The sequence below is a fragment of the Gouania willdenowi genome, unplaced genomic scaffold (assembly GCF_900634775.1).
Source record: "Gouania willdenowi unplaced genomic scaffold, fGouWil2.1 scaffold_172_arrow_ctg1, whole genome shotgun sequence".
Taxonomy (NCBI): Eukaryota; Metazoa; Chordata; class Actinopteri; order Blenniiformes; family Gobiesocidae; genus Gouania; species Gouania willdenowi.
The window spans coordinates 106,536-123,194 of record NW_021144923.1 but is presented as its reverse complement, the minus strand read 5'-3'; the positions used below and the strand labels follow the sequence as shown (position 1 = coordinate 123,194).

The 16,659-nt window shown below is 41.9% G+C and overlaps 1 protein-coding gene and 1 long non-coding RNA gene across 2 annotated transcripts; one reads left to right on the top strand and one right to left on the bottom strand.

Moving 5' to 3' along the window:
- Window positions 1-657: 657 nt before the first annotated feature.
- On the top strand, window positions 658-2,186 carry LOC114458726 (transcription factor 7-like). Its single transcript, XM_028441127.1, has 7 exons — window positions 658-680; window positions 768-915; window positions 1,009-1,311; window positions 1,412-1,470; window positions 1,584-1,734; window positions 1,831-1,938; window positions 2,037-2,186. Exons 1-7 carry the CDS (start codon window positions 658-660, stop codon window positions 2,091-2,093), a joined length of 849 nt encoding a protein of 282 aa, XP_028296928.1. The 3' UTR covers window positions 2,094-2,186.
- Window positions 2,187-9,916: 7,730 nt separating this feature from the next.
- Window positions 9,917-14,659, bottom strand: LOC114458727 (uncharacterized). Its single transcript, XR_003673121.1, has 3 exons — window positions 14,385-14,659; window positions 10,121-10,314; window positions 9,917-10,051 (listed from the first exon to the last, which is right to left on the bottom strand). It is a non-coding gene; the product is annotated as an uncharacterized LOC114458727 (long non-coding RNA).
- Between the last annotated feature and the right edge of the window lie 2,000 nt (window positions 14,660-16,659).

The window sequence follows — 16,659 nt, the reverse complement described above, 5'->3', positions numbered from 1 at the left end:
ATGATTTTTTGTTTTAAAAGGATCAACAGACATTTTGAAACTACACAAAATTAAATGAAACAATAATCAAGTGCATCAGATCATAGCCGACCAATCAGATTTAACATAATGCACCACGCCAAAACAGCATTAAAAGGAGGTTATTTTCTCAGAGCACTCAATAGTTATTATTTAATATATTATTTTTATTATATCTAATTTTTTAATGATTATTATTTTTTTTCATGTTTTAATTCCTGATTAAGAGGACACAGATCCACTTCACCTACAGTTAGTCTGTACACTAGGATATCTGCACTGAATAAAAGCTCTGCATCTAAAGACACAGTTCTCATTGGTAACTCAACATACTTGGTCGTTCATTACATCATTTTTAAATGACTGAAGTCTGAACTTAAACGTATCTGCAGATAGAACAAGAATGACGATCCTTTGCTGTGGAGTTCAGTTCATTTTATTATTGGTTGGAAAAAAGACATGTGACAGGGAGACAAACATTTGGTCACTGAAACATCAACACATTCATCTTTACAGAGTCAGTGTTAGAAGCTAGCTTAGCAAAGAGCACAGACTGTCCTGTGAAGTTGTTTGAATACATTGAAATTGCAAGAATTGATCTTTATTATCCAGATAAGATGCTATAGATAAAAGTGGAGTATGGTCACAAGTGTGTCTGCAGTGTGAGTTTAGTTGAAGGTCTATGTAAGGTGTTTGTTCCCGTACGTGAGCCTCAGCAGGTTATTTATTTCCTTTGCTTTGTTTCACAGGAGCCCAAAAATCATCATGTTGTGGATTGGAGGGGGACTAGACTGTAAGAGTTTCCATCCTTGGGGTTCTGAGGAGGGCCTCCAGGAGGCCACCAACCCCCCACATCCATCTATTTCTCCTGATGTTCAACAGCAGAATTCAACTGATGTAAGACATCACCGAAACAATGCTTACATCATTTTACCCTTTGTTCCTAATACATGTCATTGATCTGATCACAAAACCTGTTTCCTCCCTTAGACTCTGGACGATGTTTTGTGTGTGATTGAGGAGATGTGGGCCCGGGAAAAGCAGGAGGATGAGTACAGAGCCCAACAAAATGGAGGCCAGTATGGGGGCCAACAGAATCCTTGCCTTGTAGCGTTCAATGATGGCGGGTACAGAGCCCAAACCATCGAGGAACACACAAACCTAATCACCTCGCTGAAACAAGATTACTGGCCCTCACCAAATCTTGGCCCCTTAAACTTCCCCCTTACCCCCAGTGTGGCAAAATATGTTAACAACCTTTACCCGCCGGCTAATACTTCACCTGCTACGACAGTAAGATCTTTGTTTAACACACATTTTCATGTATTTCTGTTGATCTTTGTATTGATACCATGACGGGGTGTCTAATAATTGATTGTTTTTATGTCTCCAGTATCATGAAACTCCAGTGTACGCTGCAGGGTGGACTACAGCTCCCACTTTTGGAGGACAGTAAGTAGAGCCAACAAACAGACGAGATCAATCGCAGACATTTGATCTGGTTTTTCTTGTGACTGACTCTTGACCGTGCTCTTACACTGTGTATTTGTGATTTGTTCCTTCAGAAAGACAAAGAAGATTCAGAAGGAGAAGGAGGCAGAGGGGCTGGTCATCAAAAACGCCTTCACGCTCTTCATTAAAGAGAAAAGGGAGAATGTGGAAAAGGAGCTGGGCGTGATTACGAGCACTGAGGTGAACAAACTTCTTGCTGAACGGGTAAGTTAGTTTGTTCCTCCAAGAATCATCTGTGATCTTTAAACTCTGGTCTTCAGTGTGTGTGTGACTAACACTTTTCTTGTTGTCCATCCACAGTGGAATTTGTTGGCACCAGATCAAAGAGAAAAATATATTGCTGAAGCGACAGTGGATGCTATCCTCTACGCCATGAAGAACCCCGGCCGCAGTCACAAAATCAACTATGTAAGTCTCCTTGTGCAGACATGTTGCCACAGCAACCTTAAAGGTGATGGTGAAAGTGTTTTATCAGATGACTAATAGTTCCATGTGTTTGATTTTAGAGAAACAAGAGGAAACAAAGTCGGGCCAAAGGTGTTCATGCTAAAAAAACTAAATAATCACCCCAGCATCCATCGGACAGGAATCAGGAAACATGGAGACCACCCAACAACCCTATAATAAGCATCAGCAGCAGCACCAACAGCACTAACCTGGACTTCCTCTCTCTCTTTTGTAAAAAAAATATCAAATTAATATTTATGTTTTCAAAAAAAAAATAAAAATACAAACGTGAACTCACACATAGACCACCTGTTTATACAAATGTATATCTACCCTAAATTATTGGAATGTGGCCAATACAGAGGTGCTGGAAAATACGGTACACAGTGGCAAAAGTCAGCAATGATGAGAAATTGTGTCTTACCATTGCTGTTTCTTATCAAAAGTTGCTCCAATGTGCATAAAATTCCATATTCTGATTAATCCAAATTGTGTCATCAGATAGATACCACCATTACTGACATCCATGTCACGGTCTGTGGTGGGTATGGACCCAAATGCAGGGAAAGATAGAGGCAGGATGCAGGAATAGCGTTCTGGGAACCAATCCATGTCTTTAATTCAAAAATCCAAAATCAAAACTAAAATCCAAAACAGGCAGCATGAAGGACTCAGGGAACAAGACGCAGCAGGACACGAGGAGGAGAGCCAACATACAAACACACATTAACACACAGACATCACTGAGGGGTGGAGCCACAAACAGGAATCCCTGAAACACTGACAAGACTCAGAATAAACAGACAGAATAACAAAACACCCAACAGAACATAACATAACCCCCCCTTTAAGGAGCGGGTTCCAAACGCTCCTAAAAAAAATTTAAACCACCCCAAAAACCAAACCCGGGTGGGTGGACGGGGGTCCGGAGGAGGGTCTAAACCCTTTCAAGGCAGCCTCCCAAGAGGCCGGGCAGGCGAAACTGGACCAGGAGTCCGGCGACCTCTCATGAGGCGGAGCCGGCGAGGCAGGGGACCAGGAGTCCGGCGGCCTCCCATGAGGCGGAGCCGGCGAGGCAGGGGACCAGGAGTCCGGCGGCCTCCCATGAGGCGGAGCCGGCGAGGCAGGGGACCAGGAGTCCGGCGGCCTCCCATGAGGCGGAGCCGGCGAGGCAGACGGGTAGACCTCCGGCGGGCCGGGCGAAGAGCGCTCAGACGAGGCAGGCGGGAAGACCTCCGGCGAAGAGGGCTCAGACGAGGCAGGCGGGAAGACCTCCGGCGAAGAGGGCTCAGACGAGGCAGGCGGGAAGACCTCCGGCGAAGAGGGCTCAGACGAGGCAGGCGGGAAGACCACCGGCGGGCCGGGCTCAGGCGGGAAGACCTCCGGCGGGCCGGGCTCAGGCGGGAAGACCTCCGGCGGGCCGGGCGAAGACGGGACAGGAAAGCTGGGAGTTGGCGGCCTGGTGCGGGGAGCCGGCACTGGCGGCGACGTTGGCGGCCTGGTGCGGGGAGCCGGGACCGGCGGCTGGGCAGGCGGCGGCCGGGTGCGGGGAGCCGGGACCGGCGGCAGGGCAGGCGGCGGCCGGGTGCGTTGAGCCGGGACCGGCGGCAGGGCAGGCGGCGGCCGGGTGCGTTGAGCCGGGACCGGCGGCGGCCGGGTGCGTTGAGCCGGGACCGGCGGCAGGGCAGGCGGCGGCCGGGTGCGTTGAGCCGGGACCGGCGGCAGGGCAGGCGGCGGCCGGGTGCGTTGAGCCGGGACTGGAACGCTAGCCTGACAGCTAGGGGACACAGGAACGCTAGCCTGACAGCTAGGGGACACAGGAACGCTAGCCTGACAGCTAGGGGACACAGGAACGCTAGCCTGGGAGCTAGGTGACACAGGAACGCTAGCCTGGGAGCTAGGAGAAACAGGAACGCTAGCCTGGGAGCTAGGAGAAACAGGAACGCTAGCCTGGGAGCTAGGAGAAACAGGAACGCTAGCCTGGGAGCTAGGAGAAACAGGAACGCTAGCCTGAGAGCAAGGTAAAACAGGGACGCTAGCCTGAGAGCTAGGAGAAACAGGGACGCTAGCCTGGGAGCTAGGAGACTGGCGGGGCTGACCCTTCCTTCTAGACCGACCTTTACCTCGTTGTAGGCTCCGGGGTCCTCCCAAAGCCAGTCGAGTTCCCCAGTAGGGATCCCTAACAGGCTCGTCCTCCCATCCATACAACAGATCTTCCCTTGCCTCCAGCAGGTAGCTCTGCCAGTAGGCAGTCCTTTCGGCCATGTCCATCTCAGCCAAATCGATCTCTGCTGGGTCCACTTGTGGCGGGATCATTCTGTCACGGTGAGCTGTTGGTGAGGACCCAAATGCAGGGAAAGATAGAGGCAGGATGCAGGAATAGCGTTCTGGGAACCAATCCATGTCTTTAATTCAAAAATCCAAAATCAAAACTAAAATCCAAAACAGGCAGCATGAAGGACTCAGGGAACAAGACGCAGCAGGACACGAGGAGGAGAGCCAACATACAAACACACATTAACACACAGACATCACTGAGGGGTGGAGCCACAAACAGGAATCCCTGAAACACTGACAAGACTCAGAATAAACAGACAGAATAACAAAACACCCAACAGAACATAACAATCCAGGCATTTCTCAGTCGAGAAATTCCTCCAATTCTCCTTCATCCAGCTCTGATTGGCTAAAACCCACTCCCGTAGTGTTTGATATCACTCATTTCTACAGGTTCTGAGCTTTCAATGCTGTGTCAAGCATTCTGATTGGTCAAAGCATTGCTGAACTAGACTCATGCATAATTACATCATAGAGTGGAACCAAAAATAGCATTACGCATGGCACAGCACAAACACGGATAAAAATGTACATGTATTTATTTCTATTGGTCAAAAATAAAACTAATTGGAATTAATTTGACTGACATATTACAGTTACACACTTGTCCCCAAACTTGGCACAGTTGTTTTTACAAAAACATGTGAATCTTTGCCCTATCATCACCAGGCTTTTTAGCCTCCAACTAACATAAAATTGTATCACTAGTTAACTAGAGACATTAGGAAGTAAGTAAGTAAGTAAGTAGTTTATTTATAAAGCGCTTTTTGCAGATAAAATCACAAAGTGCTGTACAGAGTTGTGGTAAAAGTACAAGTGCAACACAATAGAATAATAAAACAAGAGTGCATAAATATCATAAGAACAGCAACATTAAAGGATAAATAAAAATTAAAATCCAGTAACTAAAAGCTTTACTGTAAAGTGTAGTCTTCAGCAGTTTTTTAAAAGTGACCACACAGTTGAGCTCCCTGAGAGACTGGTGCAGGTTATTCCAGAGTCTGGGGGCTACAGCCTGGAACGCCAGGTCTCCTCTGGTTTTAAATGTAGTTTTTGGGGTCTTTAGGAGACCCTGACCTGAAGACCGAAGGCATCGCCCTGATGAGTAGGGGCACAACAAGTCTGAGATATATTTAGGGGCCTGACCATGTAATGCTCGGAACGTGAGAACTAATATTTTATATTCTATGCGAAACTTCACTGGAAGCCAGTGCAGAGTAGCAAGAATGGTGGTGATGTGGGATGTTCTAGAAGCACCAGTTAAAAGTCTGGCAGCAGCGTTCTGAACAATCTGGAGTCTGTTTAGGGTCGACTTATTAAACAAGTAAAAACAGAATTACAATAGTCAATACGAGATGAAACTCTGAGTCATATAGACACATTTATTACAGACTTTACATTCTTTAACACTTTTTTAAAGCAGTGTATATTTGTGGAGCTTGTGATTGGCTGATTTTTCATGGTGACTTACGTGGTTCCTTCCGCTGTGGTAGATGCTAAAAGTTACTAGTCTAACAGAACATGTAACTGTGTCCCATCCTGCTGTTCTTTAGGAAGTTAAACTCTGTCACATTTTACAACGTATTTACACCAGTTCTTAGTTTTTTTAGCTGGAACGTCTTCATTCATTATCTCTGTTCTGAGTTGTTTCTGGGTTTGTTGCTGCTGTCGGCACTAATCTCACGAGAGCTGCCGCCCAGGCTAATTCAGGTGGTAGTTCTCGTGGCATCTTTTAATTTTTATTACATTAAAATATGGGATATTTACGTAAAAATAATGACACGTGAAGATGGCTGGAAAGAGGGGTAAAATACGAGAGTTTCCAGGCCAAAACGGGATACTTGACAGGTATGTCTTAGATCTCAGTGCAGCCTTCGATACAGTGGATCATCATCTACTGCTGCAAGACTGAAAAGTGTTTTTGGGATTAAAGAAACAGCGCTGGGTTGGTTTAAATCCTACCTGTCAGACTGTCACGGCACATTTCCAGTTGACCTCCTTTGGAGACATGATTTGTGCCCTGGTTGAATGATGAAGTCCAGTCAAAGCATGATGATTTTATAAAGAAAGGATTTATTATAAACTAAATAAAAAGCTTCCATCCTGTAAGAACGAAAGGCAGCCCACAACTAACTGGGAAAGTTCCACAGATTCCTACCGAATTGGAATTCGGGAGCGATTCTGTACGTTGACAAGGGCAGCCTCTAACAACCCTCACTCTAAGGGAACGTACAATATTAATATCATAGACTGAAACATTTGTTTAGAACGATATTCTGTTGCTAAGCATGTATCAGATCAGGTGGACCGCTATCCGCTGGCAAGACAGTATGACGCATCATCTGATGTTGATTAAAGAAACTAAAATGTAGATGGAGGCAGATTTACAGACTACACTTTAGATGTATTTGTGGTGTTTTGTCATTTTCAATTTGAGTTTTTTAAGAACTTTTCAACTTTTTAAACTATTCAACGTTTTAATTAATTTTAATGAAAATGTAACGTTCCACTGGTCAGCAGTTCTTAAACCCATTTCAACTTTTAAAATGCTCAGCTTTTTTGTTCATTTTTAGTGAATACCTTCAACTTTTCTGTATCTTTAACCGTTTTTGACTCACAGCCCTTCAATGAGTTCCATTTTTAGCTCTGACCAACTTCTAGAGTAGAGGGACAGCTTTACCTTCAACTCTTTGTCAACACATTGTCATAACTTCTAAAATATTCAACCTACAGTCCTAATGTTTTTAAAAGTAGTACTTCTATCTGTCTAGCTGCTCACAATAGCACATTTGAATTTATTATTGTTATAAGTTATATCACTGCCAATGACATAACCATAATTGTTGCTTCTCATTTCAAGTTTTTCATTCCTGTATGTGATGGGGAACAAGTAGGGGATTTTATTTTTGTTTGGGTTTATTGTGGTGTGGCTTTTGATTGCATGTTGTGTGCTTTTATTGTGGCTTTTTGGTTGCATATTTTGGACACCGCCCCTTTTAGCCTGTTGCCCCTAGCAACCCCAGCAACTGTCACTTTTGGCTAATCAATGGCCCCCTGCAATCAAACACACCTGCAGCGCATCAGACCGGACCATAAAGAGGAGGGCACGTCCGCGTTTCGCGTCTCGCCTTGCCGAGGGAGAGAGCGGACGCCCTGGGGGCGTGTTGGCTGTGGGTTCGTGGGAACGCGGACGACAGACGAACCTTGCCGGGGGAGAGAGCGGACGCACACCTGATTGGAAGCCCTGGAGCACACAGCAGACCCCGCGAGCTACCGACGCGAATCTACAGTAGAGGCAGGGGAGACCCTGCCTTGCCTGTAAGTATACAGATGCCCTAGGGGCGTGTCGGCTGTGGGTTCGGGGGGACGTGGCGCTGTGTGCTGGCTGTGTCATTCTGTGACAGGGAGGATCGAGACCCAGGGGCTGCGGTAGTCCATCAGAGCGGCCCGGACGTGCAAGCGGAGCGAGACGGAGACCGTGCCCCGACGCGAAACTACAGTAGGGGCAGGGGTTTCCCCTGCCTTGCCTGTGAGGTCCCTGAAAGTGAATGAGCTGCGGTATTTACGCACCTCGCCCGGATTGGTCTATACCGCCCTCTCTGGACAATATTTTAGATTGGTGTTCTATGTTTGTTTAATAGTGTTGTGCTAGCCTTTTAGGTTTGCAAATATTAAATGGTTAACGTGCATCCACTGTCTTCTTTTTATTGGGCCAGTTGCTCTCACTACATTGGGTTTTAATATTTTATTGGGTTGACCAATTTAATCGATTTAGTATTTCTAAAACCCTCTCGGTCCCATTACATGTATATCCAGAAACACACAATGCAAGGAGCATTTATAAAAGGATCTATTACTGTATTACCATGCTACCATTTAAACTGTCTCTGACAGGTCTTCATTTATTTATTTATTTATTTTACCTTGTCTGCACATGTTGTCAAAAGTCAACACTACAAGAAGTACAATCTTTTTAAGACAGCAATGCATGGTTTGTTATTACAATGATATAAATGTTTTTATTTCATTGACAGGTCTTCAGGCCCTGAAGTTGTCCTTATAGCTCTAAACACTGAGGACTACCAGGGCCCAGGAACCTGTCTGCAAAGGAAATCTTTATTAACAGCATTTCAAAGAAAATATTGAAATATTTCATTGATGTATCACTTCTACATTTATTTCCATTGGGTCAATTATATACTTGGTACATTTTAAATTGCATCTTTGATCTGGAAAAATCCAGCATCAATACTCACTTTGCAATTGTACACCCTGTGATTTAAGAAGACCATGGATCATCCTAATCCCTGCTCTGGGACACACTGTGTGTCTGAGCTCTAATCTGTCCGTTTGTGTGAGCTGAACACAGGTCTGCCCATAGCAGGGGCTAACTTTGGCTGTGGCTGCTAATTAGGGCTGAATGCCTAATATGTGAATCAGAGTCATGATGTAGCTTTTGTCCCTCTTAAAACTTGTGTACAAAGCTGACCGACAACATGACGGCATCGTATTTTACACTTACCTCCTCAAGATTGCACCACACAGCTTCGTCCATGTCTGCATTTGTCAGTGCAGATATTTCTCCAAGACTTTCCATGACATCTTCCACCAACCTTAAAATATAGTCCGTTGGAGAATTTTCCTCCACATACCGAGCAATTGCAAATAACTGTCGTTGAACGCCTCTTCTCAATTCATCCACGTCTCCCATTTTTAACTTTCCCTCCAAGAGAAGAGGAATCATGTGATCAGGTATCGACTAGTCAGCCTGGGCAGAATGACCATTGAAATGACCTTTGCTTTTACCGACAGCTTGAGTCATGAAGTAAAAGCAATGTCAAAACACAAACGGAAAAGACAAAGACAAAACAGAAAAAGCACAAAATGGAAAACAAATATACTACTTTTGTATATTTTTTTCATTTTTGATTCTCTTTATATTTCCGGGCCGATCCACAAACGTACTTTGCTCAATCCACAATCACAGTTGAGGATTTACACATGATAATTCATGATAAATACACACAGAAATGAGAAAACACGTGTGTAAATTGTTGATGTATTTGTGGATCTGAAAAACATGTGAAAATCTGAAAAACATGTGAAAATCTCAAAAGTACATGTCAAAATTGTAAATATATTTGTGGATTTGAAAAACACATGTAAAAATTGTGAATCTATTTGTGAATGTTTTTGAGACAAATGTCTCCCCATAGTCATCAGTCTGACTGGATGGTCTCAGAAGCCTTTTGGTGAGGTTTTCAGCAGAGCTTTCCCCCCTGGTGTGACAGAGATCTCTGAATATGGTGGGGGTAATGCAGCACCTCCTTAGTTGGTGCCACTCAGCACTGGAACTCTGCTCTACTGTGATGTTCTCAGTTTGGTGTGATGTCACCAAAAATGTTTCAAGAGACGCCATATGATGGTGTTGATGTTCAGAGCAGATGAATGCACAGGTAGAGGGTCCCAGCCTATAATCAGAGAGTGGCAGCTGTGGGGGAGGAGGGGCTACTGTATGTGGGCGGGGCCTGGGGACTGTCCTTGTTGGCAGCTGGTATGACAGCACACTAACCTCTTACACCTGACCACACATGGATTATACCAGAAGAACATCACTGGAGACGTCCATCATAGTGATCATGGAGCTTCATCAGCAGTGAGTCCATCATACACGTCCTGAACTTTCAGAGTAGAGATGTCTGGTAGAGTGTAGTTGATGCCTTTATATAAGTTACTTCTGTGAAAAACAACACACAAACAAGTCATGTCATAAATAAGAAAGACGTGTGATTAAAAGGTTGGTTACCATGGTAACTGCTTTGTACCACTTCTGTTCAGTCTCTGTACAGCTGAACACTGGGAGAACAGATGTAATCCTCAGCTGGGAGTAGTGGGCCGTCTGGTACGGTAGAGCTGCCACGTGGCTGCACAAGGCTGTACCTGCCACACAGGTGTACTGGTATCTCTGAATCTTCACTGGTTTGAATCCCTGAGCACAATCTGTGAACAATAGCACATGTTAGTTAGAGAACAACATGTATTGGCTGTAAGTGTAATAATAGAAAGACAACATTAAATTAGTGACATTATGTTAGTAAACTTCTAAACTGTACAAAGTGAAACAGGAAAAAGTTTTATAAAAACTATTTATATATAGTTAACCATGTAAAATATATATGTGTAATCTCACTTTACTTATTTCATAGAAAAATACAAAATAAATGTTTAATTGAAATTATAAGAACCCAGAACATAATCTAGTTTCTGTGAGAACCATTAATTTTACATTATTTCTAAATATGAAACCTCGGTACCTTAGGACAGTGGTTCACTAACTATATGTACCCATGGTACACCAAAGGACAAGTAAAAATATTAAGTTACATCTATTGTATAACACGTGTTATCACTCATATCATGTACAATATTTGTAAATGTCCATTATTAATTATTAATGTCAAATAAAATGTGAAAAAGTCAACTAAGAGGCTAAGCTATTTAGCAGAGACTAAGTTAGTTAGCATAGGCTAAGCTAGTTAGCAGAAATAAAGCTAGTTAGCAGAGGCTAAGCTAGTTAGCAGAAATAAAGCTAGTTAGCAGAGACTAAGCTACTTAGCAGAGGCTAAGCTATTTAGCAAAGGCTAAGCTAGTTAGCAGAGGCTAAGCTAGTTAGCTGAGACTAAGCTAGTTAGCAGAGGCTAAGCTAGTTAGCAGAGGCTAAGCTATTTAGCACAGACTAAGCTAGTTATCAGAGGCTAAGCTAGTTAGCAGAGATTAAGCTAGTTAGTAGATACTAAGCTAGTTAGCAGAGACTACGCTAGTTAGCAAAAGCTAAGTTATTTAGCAAAGACTAAGCTAGTTAGCAGAGGCTAAGCTAGTTAGCAGAGACTAAGCTAGTTAGCAGAGGCTAAGCTATTTAGCACAGACTAAGCTAGTTATCAGAGGCTAAGCTAGTCAGCAGAGACTAAGCTAGTTAGCAGAGGCTAAGCTATTTAACAGAGACTAAGCTAGTTAGAAGAGGCTAAGCTAGTTAGCAGAGACTAAGCTAGTTAGCAGATACTAAGCTAGTTAGAAGAGGCTAAGCTATTTAGCAGAGACTACGCTAGTTAGCAGAGGCTAAGCTATTTAGCAGAGACTACGCTAGTTAGCAGAAGCGAAGCTATTTAGCAAAGACTAAGCTAATTAGCAGAGGCTAAGCTATTAAGCAGAGACTAAGCTAATTAGCAGAGGCTAAGCTAGTTAGCAGTGACTAAGCTAATTAGCAGAGACAAAGCTAGTTAGCAGAGGCTAAGCTATTAAGCAGAGACTAAGCTAGTTAGCAGAGGCTAAGCTATTTAGCAAAGGCTAAGCTAGTTAGCAGAGGCTAAACTAGTTAGCAGAGGCTAAGCTAGTTAGCAGAGGCTAAGCTATTTAGCACAGACTAAGCTAGTTATCAGAGGCTAAGCTATTTAGCAGAGATTTATTTTTTTATTTATTTATTTTTATTTATTCAGTTTATTTCCGACATGGTTACATTCACTTTTTTTTTTTTTTTTTTTACATTTTTTGTACATGCCGAAAAAGGAGACGAGAGAAGCAGTTTGCTTATCCGGGTCCCGTCCCCTGTTTTACCATCGCAGATTTACATGGGTTTACATGTCTCTCTGGTCAAAACATTCTTGATTTCTTCTTTTTTGTGTATTCTCATCTGTTGGCCTTGTTCCCTGCCAGACGTTGTTAGCATTCCTCCAGTTCAAGAATAGTTCCTCTTTCGAAGGTGTTTGGAAGATTCTTCCCTTTTCATCCACAATGTCACCTTGTTTTGTCTCTACATCAAGGGTAATCCAGCTGTTGTTAGTTCTATTGGCAGTGTTGTATTTTCCACTGTCTGATGATGGGATCAGATCCAACTTGTATAAACACATCACCACATCCAGTTCACAAGCAAAGTAGTATTTTAATGTAATATATCTTAGTTCATAAGCGTGTTTCTAACTGCTGTTGTTAGTTTTATTGGCAGTGTTGTATTTTCCACTGTTAGATTTAACTTGTTTAAACACATTATTATATCTTAGTTCATAAGCAAGGCAGTAATTTCATTGTATATAAAAAAAAAATCGTGTTTCTAACTGCACATATGACAATAAACACTTTGAATTTAAATTTAATGTAATCCTTACTCACCCCACCACCTAGCAATTAAAATGAATAAATGACAGACCTTTTTTACTCTTGGTTTCCACATTTAATTCGGTCTCCGTAAAATAATCACAGTCTGAGTTTTGTTTCCAGTGTTTATATAGATCTGGGTCCATATCCATGATTACCATCAGTAATGTTGTTGTTTAGGTGGATCCTTCGTATTTTCCCAAGTTGTCCATCGTCTTGATAAGAACTGGTTTTCCGTCCTCTTCTTCCAGGATGTAAATCCTGCAGTTTTTTGACCACGTCTTCAAAATCTTTCCTTCTTTTTTTATTTGGCGTGCTTTCCATGCAATGCTTGCATTTTGTTTCGTCAGGTTTTCATTGATGTACACTTTCGTTCCCTTGAGTTTGTTTCGTTGCTTGATTATTTCTCCTTTGAATTTTATATTCGTGAAGGTTATTTTTACAGCTCTGGTATCATTTCTCTTTGGCAGGAGATGGCAGGAGTTGATGTTGTCAGGGTTCAGGACAATGTCCTTCGACTTCAGGAAGTCAATGACCTGTTGTTCAATCGATTTTGTTTCTTCGTCACTCCTGGGTTTTATCTTTAGGCCTGTGATGATGACATCTTTCTCTCTTTCCTTTTGTTCCAGCTGTTCAACCCTCGCGTTCAACAATTTTATCTCTTCAGCATTTCTTTCATTCTTTTCTTTCAGTACCTTTGTTTCGCTTTGTAGTCTTTCCAGTGAATTGTCCAGCGTCTTTTCCAACGACTTTATCTCGGCAGATAGGTTTTGTAGACCCTCGCGTATCATCTCCTTGACCTCTTCCAAACCCGAATTGGGTTCTGAAGGGCCTCCCTGCGGTTTTTTCACCATTTTCCTTCAGTCTTGGGCCCAGTTTTTCAGGCTGTTCAGGCTGTTCAGCTGTAGCCAAGGTCGTGTTATCGGAGCAAAGAAAAACACGTCTGCTCTCACCAAAGACCAGAGAATTATTAAGCTAGTTATCAGAGGCTAAGCTAGTTAGCAGAGACTAAGCTAGTTAGCAGAGGCTAAGCTATTTAGCAGAGACTAAGCTAGTTAGTAGAGGCTAAGCTAGTTAGCAGAGACTAAGCTAGTTAGTAGATACTAAGCTAGTTAGAAGAGGCTAAGCTATTTAGCAGAGACTACGCTAGTTAGCAGAGGCTAAGCTATTTAGCAGAGACTACGCTAGTTAGCAGAAGCTAAGCTATTTAGCAAAGACTAAGCTAATTAGCAGAGGCTAAGCTAGTTAGCAGTGACTAAGCTAATTAGCAGAGACAAAGCTAGTTAGCAGAGGCTAAGCTATTAAGCAGAGACTAAGCTAATTAGCAGAGACAAAGCTAGTTAGCAGAGGCTAAGCTATTAAGCAGAGACTAAGCTAGTTAGCAGAGGCTAAGCTATTAAGCAGAGACTAAGCTAGTTACCAGAGGCAAAGCTAGTTTGCAGAGACTAAGCTATTTAGCAGAGGTTAAGCTAGTTAGCAGAGACTAAGCTAGTTAGCAGAGGCTAAGCTATTTAGCAGAGACTAAGCTAGTTATCAGAGGCTAAGCTATTTAGCAGAGACTAAGCTAGTTAGCAGAGGCTAAGCTATTAAGCAGAGAGTAAGCTAGTTAGCAGAGGCTAAGCTAGTTTGCAGCGACTAAGCTATTTAGCAGAGGTTAAGCTAGTTAGCAGAGACTAAGCTAGTTAGCAGAGGCTAAGCGAGTTAGCAGAGACTAAGCTAGTTAGCAGAGGCTAATGATATCAATATTAAGATAAATAAATAAATGTGTTTATCACAGATTCATAATCGTCACATATTGATAGAGAAATGTGAGTGTGAATGAAGTGGGTCACCAGTTAAACTAGTCTCCAGTGTGTGTGTAACAGCGGATGAATGTGGTGAGTGAGTGAGTGAATGAATGGAAACACACGGAGTGTTCTAACCTCTTCCTTCACAGAGCACACATCTGAAAACTCCTCCGTTTCTTCTTCTCCGCTTTTCTCCATCTTTGGAGCAAACATTCCGTCCCACACATGGTCGGGATGACGAAGCTCCTCCAGCACAGCTTTCCTCCTGCAGCCTTCATCATCATCATCATCATCACTGTCCGTCTTACTCATACTCAGTTTCACTTCCCTCAAAAATATTTGTTCTTCTTCTTCTTCTTCTAGTTTAACGGTAGTCATCATCCAGCTCTATCCGTCCTCCATTTCACTGCTTTGTTCCTGACTCTAGCTGGTTGCCAGATACAACCGACGATTCCCCGCATGAAATATGTTGAATATCCACAGAAATGCCCCAAACCCATCCGTTCATCATCCAAATAAAACATAAATATTACCTTTAACCAACGTTAAACTGTTTGATCACTAAGTTAGTTATTTTATAATCTCACAATCAGCGGGAAAAAACTCAACCTGGCAACCACGCAACTTTTGCGCTGACGTCACAACCAACTTTTTTATAAACTTTATGACAAACCAGTCAGAATAAATGTGTTTAATGGTGATTTAAGAGTGAATAAAGTAGTTACAGCCTGAAGGATTTGGTCTGTGGATGATTTAATGGATTTCAGAGGAAATTTGTTGAGTATAAATTAATTTATGAATAAATTATTATCGGTTTGTTCTCAGAAACAATATATATTGTAGATTAATATTGTACGAGCAGTGAAAATAAAGTCACTGTGTAGATCACATTAAATCCACAGTTGCTTTTGCCTTGTTTAAATTTCTTGTTGTTGTTGTTTTTATTATTATTATATATATATATATATATATTTATTTTTTGTAAGGAAATTTCATTAATTAAGCAGGCATTGAGCCATAATGTTTTTCTTCTTCCTTTGAAAATAAATTATTTTTTTTTACAAGTTATTCACTTTGATTTTAGTAAAAATAATCTGATGATATATTTGTGTTTGCTGAAAGCTAAAGAAAGTCAATTTAAACTGTTAAATAATATCTACACATGTAATGATTTCTTACATCAAATGTTTATCAAATGAGATCCATTATTCGTCTCACAAGAGGAAATTTGCATTTCAGTTTCATCTCCGTCCAAGAAACATTAAAACACAATCACATAAAACATGGAGGACAGGAGGTATATTTATATTTATAGTAAGACAGTTGAGCTTTGTTTTGTTTACATGTAAGTATGGTACACTCAAAAGATGTAACCACATTTGATATTATTTTAAGTAATTGTTTTGATGCCACTTATTATTATTATTATTATTATTATTATTATTATTATTATTATTATTATTATTATTGTGTACTTAGTAAAAGTAGTCCTGTGAAAATACTATTGTAGAGGAGCGGAACCTTCGGCACTATAGATTGCAGTTCCCCGGTTACATTAGTGTGGACTCACTTCCTGTTTCCGCTCATACGTAATCTGGGAGAAGATGAGTGTGCATTGTGGTTCCTACTCTAACACTACATGTACTTTACAGGTTAGTGCTTGGTTTAAAACAACTGTTAATGAAAGCTTTAGGCTTTGTATTACTTTATAAGTCACTTTGTTTTGATAAGTTGTGCAACTTGTGATGTCAGTTTTATTGGACTTTAACAGCGGTAGAGCCGAGCCGCCTCGCCACGGTAGTCTCGCGATATTTAGTGTAATTCCCGCTATAGTTAAAGGTATTGTGGACGATGTTTAAAAAAAGAAACGCCCTCTCCACATTTTGGAAAAAAAAAAAAAAAAAAAACGCGCATGCGCACGGAGAGAGCGTGCACGTGCCCCGTTTTCCTCGTGCACAGCTCTGTTTACAAGTTGGTGTGGACATCGGTCAGACAAGCTTACCTTACAAAAGAAGATTTGCACTTTTCCCACTATGTCAGACTCGCCACCGGTAAGTGAAAATCTATTTTCAAAGGACCCGGTGCGCACCGGGCATGAGCACGTACGACGGCCTTTAGTAAACATGATTGACAATTAGGAGGACCAATAGTCTTGATGATCCACCCGGAAGCTAAACATCGTCTACAATACCTTTAATATATGTAGCTAGAGGCACCGAAGGGTAACTGAATTTTGCACTATTTACATGGAAACCTATAGCACATTAAAGCTGCAGTATGTGTCAATTTATGTTGTTATAATAAGTCATCTGGAAATGTAATAAGCAGTTGTTACATATGGTTTTGGATAACAAAAGATGAGTGAACATGGAATTGCACTTTATTTTGATTTAATTCATTATTGTTTGTA